Genomic DNA, 13806 nt, shown 5'->3' on the forward strand with positions numbered 1-13806 from the left:
TTAAAGGTCTCTTCCAACCTAAAAGTTCTGTGATTCTCCCCCTCAGGACATTCCATTCCTTTGTGAGTACATCCTTCGATTCCCCAGGGTCAATCCCACCCCTGGAGAACGTAACAGGAAGCAGGAAGGTCGGGAGGGCTGAGAAAGCTCCAGGAAAGGGCTGGGAGCCAAATCCAGCAGGGTCTGAGGGATGGAGACCCAGGGAGGAATTTCTTTCCCTGTTTCATGTCCTTAGAGGGTGTAAGTACATTCAAACCCCATCAACAATGCAGGTCCAACAGCTGGGAATCCCCAGGAGAGGCCCAGCTGGGAAGGGCTGATCTGAGGATGCAATGATGAATTATTGATCCCAATCCCAGCAGCCCCTCCCAGGGCCCCTCAGCAATGCCATGAACACACTTCACTCCATTCTGCCGGTTTAGTTTTGCCCTGGCACTGGAGGAAAAAGCCCTGGGAAAGCAGGAGAAGCAGGGAATCCATCTCTTACGTGCATGGAGCCTGTCAGATCTGGCAAAGGGCTTCTTGGGCAGCCCTGGCAGGGAGTTCTCGAGCTTCACCGAGGGCGAGGAGCTGGACGTGGAGTTTGGGGGGCTGCTGGAATGTCCATCTGCCTGCTTCCCTTCCCAGCCTGCCAGAAAGGGACACATGGAACGTGGGAATGAGCACGGGGACCCTGCACGAGGATCCTCCTGCAGGGATGGAGCTGCTCCAGCACCCAGAGCCACCCCTGCAATGCCAGGACAGCCATTCCTGAGCTCCTGGAGGGTTCCTGCAGGGATGGAGCCCCTCCAACACCCAGAGCCAGCCCTGCAGCTCCAGCAATGACAGGACAGCCATTCCTGAGCTCCTGGAGCTCCTGCCCAGCAGCTCCTGCAGGGATGGAGCTCCTGCAGCACCCAGAGCCACCCTTGCAATGCCAGGACAGCCATTCCTGGGCCCCTGGAGCTCCTGCCCAGCAGCTGAATGCAGGAGATCCCTTGGAGCCAGCAGGATATCCCAAACCAAAGGCATGGACAGGCACATCCCACGTGCTTTGAGTCCATTTCCCAGTTAATCCCAGTTTATTTCCCATCTCATCTGAGCCAGGCGTGGTGCCGTTCACACTCCCAGGGCTAACAGAGCTCTGGCAGAGGGAAATCTCTCCAAACCTCCCCTGTCCTTGCTGAACTTCACCCCTTTCCTGCAGCTTTTGTCCTGCCTACCCTGGGGAACTCCTCCTGCTCTTCCCAGGGCTCAGTTTCCCATCCTGCTTCCTCTCCCTCCTTCAAGCTCCTCCAGCTCTGAATCAAGCCCTGGAATTGTGCAATCAGTGCCCTGCTTTCCAGCAGAACGTTGTTCCCTCCCTCCCATCCATTTGATTCCCCCTCCCCGTGTCCCTGCTGGGAGCTGTGCCTGGGCAGCATCACAGGGTGGGGGAAAAGGAACCTGATGGAGAAAACCACACAAGAGGAACCTTCCAGGCCTGGGCAGGGAGGGATTCACAGCCTCAGGGGGCTCCTGGGCACACCAATCCCACCTGGAAGCAGGTGAGGAACAGCTCCAGGAAAAGCCTGGGAGCAGGAAAAGCTCCTGAGTGAGCCTGGGGAAATCATCCTGAGCCTGGGGGAATCCTCCTGAGCCTGGGGAAATCATCCTGAGCCTGGGGAAAGCATCCTGAGCCCGGGGAAATCCTCCTGAGCCCAGGGAAAGCATCCTGAGCCTGGGGAAAGCATCCCGAGCCTGGGGAAATCATCCTGAGCCTGGGGAAATCATCCTGAGGTTTGGGAAATCATCCTGAGGCTGGGGAAAAAATCCTGAGGCTGGGGAAAGCATCCTGAGGATTGGGAAATCATCCTTAATCCCGGGAAAGCATCCAGAGCCTAGGGAAATCCTCCTGAGCCCGGGTAAAGCATCCTGAGCCTGGGGAAATCCTCCTGAGGATGGGGAAATCATCCTGAGGTTTGGGAAAGCATCCCAAGGATGGGGAAATCATCCTGAGGCTTGGGAAAGCATCCTGAGGCTGGGGAAATCATCCTGAGGTTTGGGAAATCATCCTGAGGCTGGGGAAAAAATCCTGAGGCTGGGGAAAGCATCCTGAGGATTGGGAAATCATCCTTAATCCCGGGAAAGCATCCAGAGCCTAGGGAAATCCTCCTGAGCCCGGGTAAAGCATCCTGAGCCTGGGGAAATCCTCCTGAGGATGGGGAAATCATCCTGAGGTTTGGGAAAGCATCCCAAGGATGGGGAAATCATCCTGAGGCTTGGGAAAGCATCCTGAAGCTGGGGAAATTCTCCTGAGGATGGGGAAATCATCCTGAGGATGAGGAAAGCATCCTGAGCCTGGGGAAATCATCCTGAGCCCGGGGAAAGCATCCTGAGCCTGGGGAAGCATCCTGAGGATGGGGAAAGCATCCTGAGCCTGGGGAAATCATCCTGAGCCTGGGGAAATCATCCTGAGCCTGGGGAAATCCTCCTGAGGATGGCGAAAGCATCCTGAGCCCGGGGAAATCATCCCGAGGCTGGAGTTACCCAGCAGGAAGGGCAGAACCCCCTGGCCTTTGCACCTCTGGGGTCTCTCCCAACAGGGAGGAGAGATTGTCACCAGGAATGAGCCCCAGGACAAGCTGAGGCTCGGGGCAGCTCGTGGCACTGCCAGCTCCTCAGGGATCCTGGAAAATCCTGCCCTGCCCTGCCCAGGACATTGCCACAAGCGTCCCAGGAAATGCAAACGCAGGTGTTTGTGATGGGGACACTGGGAATGGCCTGGCTGGGAATGGGGACACTGGGAATGGCCTGGCTTGGAATGGGGACACTGGGAATGGCCTGGCTGGGAATGGGGACACTGGGAATGGCCTGGCTTGGAATGGGGACACTGGGAATGCCCCTGCCTAGGAACGGGGACACTGGGAATGGCCTGGCTTGGAATGGGGACACTGGGAATGCCCCTGCCTAGGAACGGGGACACAGGAATTACCCTGGCTGGGAATGGGGACACTGGGAATTGCTCTGCCTTGGAATGGGGACACTGGGAATGGCCTGGCTGGGAATGGGGGCACTGGGAATGCCCTTGGCTTGGAATGGGACTGGCACAAGCTGGAGTGGGGACACTGGGAATGTCCCTGGCTTGGAATGGGGACACTGGGAATGGCCTGCCTTGGAGAGTGACTGGCACAAGCTGGGTGTGTGCCCACAGCCCAGCTGCCTGCAGGGAATGGGGCTGGAATGCTGAGCCCTGCCAGGGATTGTCTGGGGCACTGAGCCTGCCCTGAGCCAGGGAATTGCAGAGGTGCCAGGGAATTGCAGAGGTGCCAGGAATTGCAGAGGTGCCAGGGAAATTGGCATGTGCCAGGGAATCTGACAGGTGCCAAGGAATTTCAGAGGTGCCAGGGAATTCCAGAGGTTCCAGGAAACTGGGCATGTGCCAGGGAATTCCAGAGGTGCCAGGGAATTGGGGAGGTGCCAGAGAATTGGGCAGGTGCCAGGGAATTCCAGAGGTGCCAGGGAATTCCAGAGGTGCCAGGGAATCTGGCAGGTGCCAGGGAATTCCACAGGTGCCAGGGAATTCCAGAGGTTCCAGGAAATTGAGCATGTGCCAGGGAATTCCAGAGGTGCCGGGGAATTGGGCAGGTGCCAGGGAACCTGGCAGGTTCCAGGAAATTGGGCAGGTGCCAGGGAATTCCACAGGTGCCAGGGAATTGGGCAGGTGCCAAGGAATTTCAGAGGTGCCAAGGAATTGGGCAGGTGCCAGGGAATTCCAGAGGTGCCAGGGAATTCCAGAGATGCCAGGGAATTCAGTTACTCTGGAAAGAGATCAGGAAAAACTGGCTGGAATGAATGCCAGGAATTTGGGACACCATGGGAAATCTGGGAGTTCCTGCCCTGCTGGAGCAGCCAGGGCAGAGCAGAGACAGCACTGTTCCCTGGCACCACAAAGTCTGGAAACCCCTCTGGGACCTTCCAGATGGAAACAGGACATGGAACCCACCCGGCAGGACGAGGAGAAACTCTGGAAAACTTCAATACCAGGAGAAACTCCCAAGCAGAAACCCCAGGAGAAACTTCCAACCAGAAACCCCAGGAGAAACTCCCAAATACAAACACCAGGAAAAACTCCCGAATATAAACACCAGGAAAAATACCCAAATATAAACACCAGGAGAAACTCCCAAATATAAACACCAGGAGAAACTCCCAAACATAAACACCAGGAAAAATACCCAAAGATAAACCCCAGGAGAGATCCCAGAACAGAAACACCAGGAGAAATCCCAGAATAGAAACACCAGGAGAAACTCCCAAACATAAATACCAGGAGAAATCCCAGAATAGAAGCACTGAGAGAAATCCACAAACATAAATAGCAGGAGAACCCCAAATAGAAATAACCAGGAGAAACTCCCACACAGAACCCCCTGGAGAAATCCCAGAGCAGAACCACCAGGAGAAATCCCAGAGCAGAACCACCGGGAGAAATCCCAGAGCAGAACCACCAGGAGAAATCCCAGAGCAGAACCACCGGGAGAAATCCCAGAGCAGAACCACCAGGAGAAATCCCAGAGCAGAACCACCGGGAGAAATCCCAGAAAGAACCTCCAGGAGAAATCCCAGAGCAGAACCACCAGGAGAAATCCCAGAGCAGAACCACCGGGAGAAATCCCAGAGCAGAACCACCAGGAGAAATCCCAGAACAGAACCTCCTGGAGAAATCCCAGAGCAGAACCACCAGGAGAAATCCCAGAACAGAACCTCCTGGAGAAATCCCAGAGCAGAACCACCTGGAGAAGGCCCCTCGTGGGGTACAGGTGACTGGGAAAGTCCCTGGGCACTGGGAGCAGCTTTGAAGCAGCCAAAGGCACAGCAGAGCTATCCCAGGGACACCCAAGATCCCTCCAAAATCCATCCAAGATCCATCCAAGATCCATCCAAGGTCCCTCCAAAATCCATCCAAGGTCCATCCAAGGTCCCTCCAAGGTCTGTCCTTACAGTCAGAGCTATCTAAGATCCATCCAAGATCATCCAAAATCCATTCAAGATCCATCCAAGATCATTCAAAATCCATTCAAGATCCATCCAAGATCATTCAAAATCCATCCAAAATCCACTCAAGATCCACTCAAGATCCATCCAAAATCCACCCAAGATCCATTCAAGATCCATCCAAAATCCATTCAAGATCCAGCCAAGATCCAGCCAAGATCCAGCCAAGATCCAGCCAAGATCCAGCCAAGGTCTGTCCTTACAGTCAGAGCTATCCAAGATCCAACCAAGATCCATCCCAGGTCTCTCCAAGGTCTGTCCCTACCCAGTGTTTCCCTAACAGCCCCAAGCCCTGGGGCAGGAGCAGATGGTGCCCCAAGCCCTGGGGCAGCACCTAAAGGTGCCCCAAGCCCTGAGGCAGCAGCTGAAGGTGCCCCAAGCCCTGGGGCAGCAGCTGAAGGTGCCCCAAGCCCTGAGGAAGCTGCAGATGGCTCCAGAGCCCTGAGGAAGCTGCAGAAAGGAGCAGCTTCTCCTCCACCCCCCCTGCCAGGCGTCCTCACGTACCTGAGCGCCCAGGGGTGGCCTTGGCCTTGAGCAGGACGTGCTGGCTGGAGGGCAGGGCCATGCCCGGCCCCATGCCCGGCCCCATGCCCGCCCGGCACTGCTGCTGCTGCTGCTGCTGCTGCTTCTGCTGCTGCTGCTTCAGGGCCTGCGGGGACACAGAGGGGACACGGGGCACGGGGATCAGCCACCCCACAGGGCACAGGGCACAGGGCACAGGGCACAGGGATCAGCCACCCCACAGGGCACAGGGATCAGCCACCCCACAGGGCACAGAGCACGGGGATCAGCCACCCCACAGGGCACAGGTATCAGCCACCCCACAGGGCACGGGTATCAGCCACCCCACAGGGCACGGGGATCAGAGCACAGGGATCAGTCAACCCACAGGGATCAGGGATCAGCCACCCCACAGGGCACAGGGATCAGGGCACAGCCACCCCACAGCCTGGGGGACACAGGGATCAGCCACCCCACAGGGCACAGGGATCAGCCACCCCGCAGGACACAGGAATCAGGGATCAGCCACCCCACAGCCTGGGGGCATGGGGTTCCGCCACCCCACAGGGCACAGGGATGAGCCACCCCACAGTGCACAGGGCACAGGGATCAGCCACCCCACAGGGCACCCCACAGTCTGGGGGGCACAGCACAGGGCACAGCACACGTGGGACTGGGATCAGGATCAGAAACCCCAAGCGCAGCCCCAGAGCTCCCAGCGGGACACAGGGGGCACTGATGAACACCCTGTGGCACTCCCTGGCACTGGGCACCCCTCTGCTGCTGCCCCACGGCGCACGGCTCCCAGAGGAGCACAGCAGAGCTGCAGCCGGCCCAAATCCTGCATTCTGGAGCCATCCCCATCCCAGCCCAGCAGCAGAGCCCCGGGGTCAATGTCAGGGTGAAAACAATTTACTGTTAAATCATCCTAAATATTCCTTTACAGGGTGGGAGATTTTAGAGGGGTGAGGAGTTGGTAATAGCTTAAGAGGGGTTACAATTCTTTGTTATGAGGTAAAATATATTTTTATTATATTATTGCTGTAAGTTCTCTTTTGTTTATAAGTTGCTATAAGGCTTATTTTGGTTTTAAACTTATTATTTTTACTTGCTTTTGCTGTATTGTGGATATTTTTGTTTAAGGGGTTTTTGTCTTATATCCACTTCTTATATATTAAGAAATGCATATAATATATAGTGCATATAGCATCCTGCACTTCTGTAACTTCTAAATGTTTAGTTTATATATATATAAAATATATAGTGCATATATATCTATTATATAATATATATAACATCCTGCACTTCTGTAACTTCTAAATGTTTACTGTATATATGTATATGTATGTAAAATAAATTATATCATATATATATCTATATAATATATAACATCCTGCAGTTATATAACTTGTAAATGTTTAGTTATATATATATAAAATATATAGTGCATATATGTATTATATAATATATATAACATCCTGCATTTATGTAACTTGTAAATGTTTAGTTTACATATACATAATATATAATGAATATAAATATATTAATTATATGATATATACAACATTCTGCATTTATGTAACTTCTAAATGTTTAATTTATATATATATAATACATAGTGCATATATATATATAATATGTAATAATATATTATATATTATTATAATATATATTATATATTTCATATATAATAGATTAATATAATATTATATATAAAAATATATGTTATATATATAACATCCTGCACTTATGCAACTTCTAAATGTTTAGTTTTTATATATAATATACAGTGCATATATATATATGTTATATATATGATATATACAACATCCTGCACTTATATAACTTCTAAAAGGTTTGTTTCTGTATATACATAAAATATATAGTGCATATGTATAATATATATAATTATTTATTAAATATATTTTATATATAATAATATATAACATATATTATATATTTTATATTTATTATATATTTTTATATTTTATATATATATAATATATTCTAATATTATATATTGTATATGTATTTTTAATATATATATAACACACTGCACTTATATAACTTCTAAACGTTTAGTTTATGTATAATGTATAGTGCATATCTATGTTATATACATTATATAATATATATATAACATTCTGCATGTATACAACTTCTAAATGTTTAGTTTATATATATATATAAGACATAGTGGATATATATAATACATATAATTATATATAGCATATATTATTATAATATTATATACATAATATATTATATATTTAATATATATAATATATTAAATATATATTATTTTATATATTATAATTATATATATATATACACACACACACAAAACATCCTGCACTTACCCAACTTCTAAATGTTTAGGTTATATATATATAATATATAGTGCATAAATATATGTATATAACATATAATATACAATATATAAAACATCCTGCACTTATATAGCTTCCAAATCTTTCGTTTATATATATATAATATATAGTGCATATATATAACATATATTATACAATATATATAACATCCTGCACTTACACAGCTCCTGTTTTGTTCATTTATGTATCCTCAGCTGCATGATAAACCTTTCCCCACCTGATGAACCTTTTTCCTGATAAACCCCCTGATCAACCTTTCCCCACCTGATGAACCTTTTTCCTGATAAACCCCCTGATCAACCTTTCCCCACCTGAGGAACCTTTTTCCTGATAAATAAACCCTTTCCCAGCAGGGGATGCCTCCCTGCATTCCCCCACAGGCAGAAGGAGCAGCCCCGTTCCCCGGAACCCCCGGGATCTCATCGCAGCACCGGGTAAAAACCCAGCTCACAGCCCCTGCACAGCTACAGGGCCACAATCATGATTTAAATATGCTATCTGTGGGACAATTGTGATTTTAGGGAGCAGCAGCAGGGGAGCACAGCACTGCCAGCCCCCCAGGCGGGGCAAGGCAGCGTCCCTGCAGCAGGGAAACTGAGGCACTGACCTGCTTGAGGGCCTTCTTGCTGTGCTTCTGGGAGCAGGAGAGGCCCTTGGCAGGGATGGACGGCGAGGGGCAGCCGGGCTGCGGGGAGCCCGCGGGGGCCAGGCGCGACGACACTGCGGAAATGGAAACAAACAATAAATTACAAATTATAAATCATAAACACAGGTATAAAATAGAAACGCTAAGTGTAAATGTAAAGAGAAATGGAAATTACATATAAATAACGAAACTGTAAAGATAGACTACATTGTTTATATTTATATTTATATTTATATATAAATATATTAATATAAATACAGTATGTCTATATATAAATATAAATATAACTAAACTATAATGATAAATAGAAATAGAAACAAAACAGTAAATATATAGATGCTAAATAATGGATTTATATTTATATTTATATTTAAATATATCAATATAAATATAGCATGTCTATATATAAATATAAATATAACTAAACTATAATGATAAATAGAAATAGAAACAAAATAGTAAATATATAAATGGTAAATAATATATTTATATTTATATTTATATTTAAATTTAAATATATATTAATATAAGTATAGTATGTCTATATATAAATATAAATATAACTAAACTAAAATGATAAATAGAAATAGAAACAAAACAGTAAATATATAAATGGTAAATAATATATTTATATTTATATTTATATTTATATTTATATTTATATTTATATTTATATTTATTTATGTTTATATATAAATATATTAATATAAATATAGTATGTCTATGTATAGATATAAATATACCTAAACTATAATGATAAATAGAAATAGAAACAAAATAGTAAATATATAAATGGTAAATAATATATTTATATTTATATTTATATTTATATTTATATTTATATGTAATATATAAAATACATAAACATATGTAAACATAGAAATATATATTATATATAAATTTAATTAAACTAGAAATAGAAATAGAAATAGTGAATGGAAATATAAATTGTAAATATAAATAGATAGAAATATATAAATATAAATGTAAATGTGAATATAAGTGTAAAGGTAAATATAAAATGCAAATAAACATATAAATAACAAACCGGTAAATGTATACATAATAAATAATATATATTTATATTTAATGTATAAAATATATTAAATATATAAACATATAAATATAAATGTATATTATATATTAATATAACTAAACTATAACTACAAATAGAAGTAGAAACAGTGAATGAAAACATAAATTGTAAATATAAATAGACAGGAATATATTTATTTAAATGTAAATGTGAATATAAGTGCAAAGGTAAATATAAAACGTAAATGAACATATAAATAACAAAATGGTAAATATACACACGCTATATAAATAATAAATAATATATATTTATATCATGAAATACATTTACATAATATATATATTTATACTTATATTTATATGTGAAATATAGATATAGATATAGATATACAGATATAGATAGATGTTCCCCGGGTGCCAGAGCAGTGCCAGGGCCAAAGCCAGGCCTGGCCCCGGCACTCACTGACCCTGCACCCCCTGCCCTGAGCCCTGCAGGGGAGGGGAGGCTGCAGCCAGCTGGATCCACTGGGACCCCGCACCGGGACCCTGCACCGGGACCCCGCACTGGGACCCCGAACCGGGACCCCGCACCGGGACCCCGCACCGGGACCCCGCACCGGGACCCCGAACTGGGACCCCGAACTGGGACCCCGAACTGGGACCCCGCACCGGGACCCCGAACTGGGACCCCAAACTGGGACCCCAAACTGGGACCCCAAACTGGGACCCCGAACTGGGACCCTGAACTGGGACCCCGCACCGGGACCCCGAACTGGGACCCCAAACTGGGACCCCAAACTGGGACCCTGAACTGGGACCCCGCAGTGGGAAGAGACCTCCATTATCACAGAGTCCAACCCAACCCCAAGACCTCAACCCAACCCTGGCACCCAGTGCCACATCCAGGCTTTGTCAAACACACCCAGGGATGGGGACTCCACTACCTCCCTCATCCCTGGGAATTCCCAGAATTCCCCAAATTCCCAGAATGACCAGGTTGGAAGAGACCTCCAAGATCATCAAATCCAACCCAGCTCCAACACCTCACCCCAACCCTGGCACCCAGTGCCACATCCAGGCTTTGTTAGACACATCCAGGGATGGGGACTCCACCACCTCCCTAGGAATTCCCAAAATTCCCAGAATTCACAGAATCACAAGGTTGGAAGAGACCTTGAAGACCACAGAATCCAACCCAGCCCCAACACCTCAACCCAACCCTGACCCCCAGTGCCACATCCAGGCTTTGTTAAACACATTCAGGGATGGGGACTGCACCACCTCCCTGGGAATTCCCAAATTCCCAGAATGACCAGGTTGGAAGAGACCTCCAAGATCATCAAGTCCAACCCATCCCCAACACCTCAACCTAACCCTGGTCCCCAGTGCCACATTCAGGCTTTGTCAAACACACCCAGGGATGGGGACTCCACCACATCCCCGGTCCCTGGGAATTCCCAAATTCCCAAAATTCCCAGAATGACCAGGTTGGAAGAGATCTCCAAGATCACGAAGTCCAACCCATCCCCAACACCTCACCCCAACCCTGGCGCCCTGTGCCACATCCAGGCTTTGTTGGACACACCCAGGGATGGTGTCCTGCCTCAGCCAAGGAATTCTGTGCCCGAGTGAGGGGAGAAGGAAGAAGGAGAAGAGTGGACTGAAGGTGAACGCTACCAGGACTCAATACCCAACTACTGCCTGGATTATGAGGGAGAGGAGCCTAAATCAAGCCAGAGCTCAGCTCAAGCCCTCCAGGAGGCAGCAGGCATGCAGGGCGTGGCAGGGGAAGGCTGGCAGGAGCAGCCTGGCAGTGCCTGGGAGGTGTCAGAGCTGTGACAGTGTCCTGGGCTGTGAGATGTGGCTGGGGTGTGACTCTGTCAGAGCTGGGGCAGTGCTGTTCACTGGGCAGCTTTCTTTATCTCTCCCACAACCAACCCTCCCTCCAGGAGATCTCTGCTGTTCATGGCCCATTAATTATTATCTTATGTTTATTTTTTTAAATTATTCTGTTGTTTTTTTTAATTATTCTGTTGGATTATTTAATTACTAATTATCTTCTGTTCATGGGCCAGTGAGTGTCACTGATAAAATTCCATCAGCCCATGGGGAGATGCTCTGCCCAGGGGAGGAGCCAAGCATTTCTACCTGGATACAATCTGAGATTTTGGGATACCACAGCAGCCTTTGCCCACTGCATTCCCAGAGGAGCAGCTTTGGAGCAGCTTTCTCCTCCCTGCATTCCCAGAGGAGCAGCTTTCTTCTCCCTGCATTCCCAGAGGAGCAGCTTTCTTCTCCCTGCATTCCCAGAGGAGCAGCTTTCTCCTGCCCTGCATTCCCAGAGGAGCAGCTTTCTTCTCCCTGCATTCCCAGAGGAGCAGCTTTCTCCTCACTGCATTCCCAGAGGAGCAGCTTTCTCCTGCCCTGCATTCCCAGAGGAGCAGCTTTCTCCTGCCCTGCATTCCCAGAGGAATTCCAGGCCCATCTCCAGCAGCCCTGGAGCTCCAGAGGAAAACTCCCCCCTTGTCCAGGATCCCTGCTCCAGCAGAAGCACAGCTGGCACTGCAGGAGGGCTGAGCCACCATTGAAGGGGACAGTGCCACCACCCTGACCCACACTGGATCATGTGGGAGAGGTTTTACAGCGACTTCTGTGAGAGAAGTTTGATAAGAGGATCCATGTTTACCCCTGAAAGAATTTCCTACCAAGGCTGTTGACACAGAAACCAAGAAAGAAGAAGGATAAATAAGAGGAACCTGCAATTCTCTGTCCAACGAGCTCTCTGCTGTCTCTTGTGACCAATCAGCAAAGTGTAAACTTAGGAGTTTTGTAAGAAAGGATAAAAAACATTGCATGCTGTCACAAAAACAGTTTGAAGCCTTCTGCAAATGGAGTGTGCTGCTTTGTATTGCCTCCATCTCAACTAGGACAGTGTCAGGTCCTGTCCTGACTCTGTCAGTGCTGTTTTGTATTACTGCATTGTTTATTTTATTTTTATTTTCTTCCCTAATACAGAACTGTTATTCCTATTCCCACATCTTTGCCTGAGAGCCCCTTAATTTCAAAATGATCATAATTCAGAGGGAGTGTGTTCACATTTTCCATATCAGGGGTGGCTCCTGCCTTTCTGAGCAGACACCTGGCTTTTCAAACCACGACATTCGTGTACCCGTCCCCTTCCCTGGCCACCTGCAGCAGCAGCAGCAGAGCAGGGATCGTTCTGAGGGCAGAGCTGTGCTGTCCCCAGCCAGGGCCCAGGCTAACCCTCCTGTCCCCAGCCAGAACTCACCTTTCCTTTTCCACCTGCTCTTCCTCCTGTCCTTGGCGGCGCAGGCGTCGCTGCTGGAGCTGCTGTGCTCCGAGCTCTGCGAGTCAGAGTGGTGGCCATCGCTGCTCTCCTCCGAGCCCTCCGACAGCTCCTTCAGCCCGTCGGGGATGTCCTTCTGCCAGGGGACACGACAGGGCCACAGCAGGGTCACCCCAGTGCCAGGGACAGCCCCGGGGCAAAACCCCAAAAACCCCAAAAGCAGAGGGGTCTGTTCAGCGAGTGTGGCCCTTTTAGCGCCCCACAGCTGCTCAGGGCTGGCCCCAAAGGCTTCTGTGGGGCCCTCTGAATGCAGGGGACACGTCCTGAACTCTGTCACCACCCCCTGAACTGGGTTCCCATCCCCTGAACACTGTCCCCAACCCCTGAACTCTGTCCCCACCCTCTGAACTCTGTCCCCATGCCCTGAACTCTGTCCCCAACCCCTGAACTGGGTTCCCATCCCCTGAACTCTGTCCCCACCTCCGGAACTCTGTCCCCACCTCCTGAACTCTGTCCCCAACCCCTGAACTCTGTCCCCACCTCCGGAACTCTGTCCCCACCTCCTGAACTCTGTCCCCAACCCCTGAACTCTGTCCCCACCTCCTGAACTCTGTCCCCAACCCCTGAACTGTGTCCCCAACCCCTGAACTCTGTCCCCATCCCCTGAACTCTGTCCCCACCTCCTGAACTCTGTCCCCATGCCCTGAACTGTGCCCTCACCCCCTGAACTCTGTCCCCATGCCCTGAACTGTGTCCCCAACCCCTGAACTCTGTCCCCATCCCCTGAACTCTGTCCCCATGCCCTGAACTGTGTCCCCACCCCCTGAACTCTGTCACCTCCCTGCTGCCCCTCCCCAGGCTCCCCATCCCTCGTCACCAGCTCCAGGACAGGGACAGAGGGTGGCAATAAA

The 13806-nt window shown here is 48.1% G+C and overlaps 1 protein-coding gene across 1 annotated transcript in view; it reads right to left on the bottom strand.

Moving 5' to 3' along the window:
• The window catches only part of ASXL2 (ASXL transcriptional regulator 2), a 53840-nt gene that overhangs the window by 4334 nt on the left and 35700 nt on the right, over positions 1–13806 (bottom strand). Inside the window, exons 5-8 of the mRNA XM_038130482.1 lie at positions 12878–13031; positions 8515–8627; positions 5521–5665; positions 271–628 (exon numbers count right to left, since the gene is read on the bottom strand). Of these exons, the coding sequence (XP_037986410.1) occupies positions 271–628; positions 5521–5665; positions 8515–8627; positions 12878–13031 (770 nt within the window). The remainder of the gene's footprint in view (positions 1–270; positions 629–5520; positions 5666–8514; positions 8628–12877; positions 13032–13806) is intronic.

The sequence above is a fragment of the Motacilla alba genome, chromosome 3 (genome assembly GCF_015832195.1).
Source record: "Motacilla alba alba isolate MOTALB_02 chromosome 3, Motacilla_alba_V1.0_pri, whole genome shotgun sequence".
In the NCBI taxonomy this organism is placed as follows: Eukaryota; Metazoa; Chordata; class Aves; order Passeriformes; family Motacillidae; genus Motacilla; species Motacilla alba.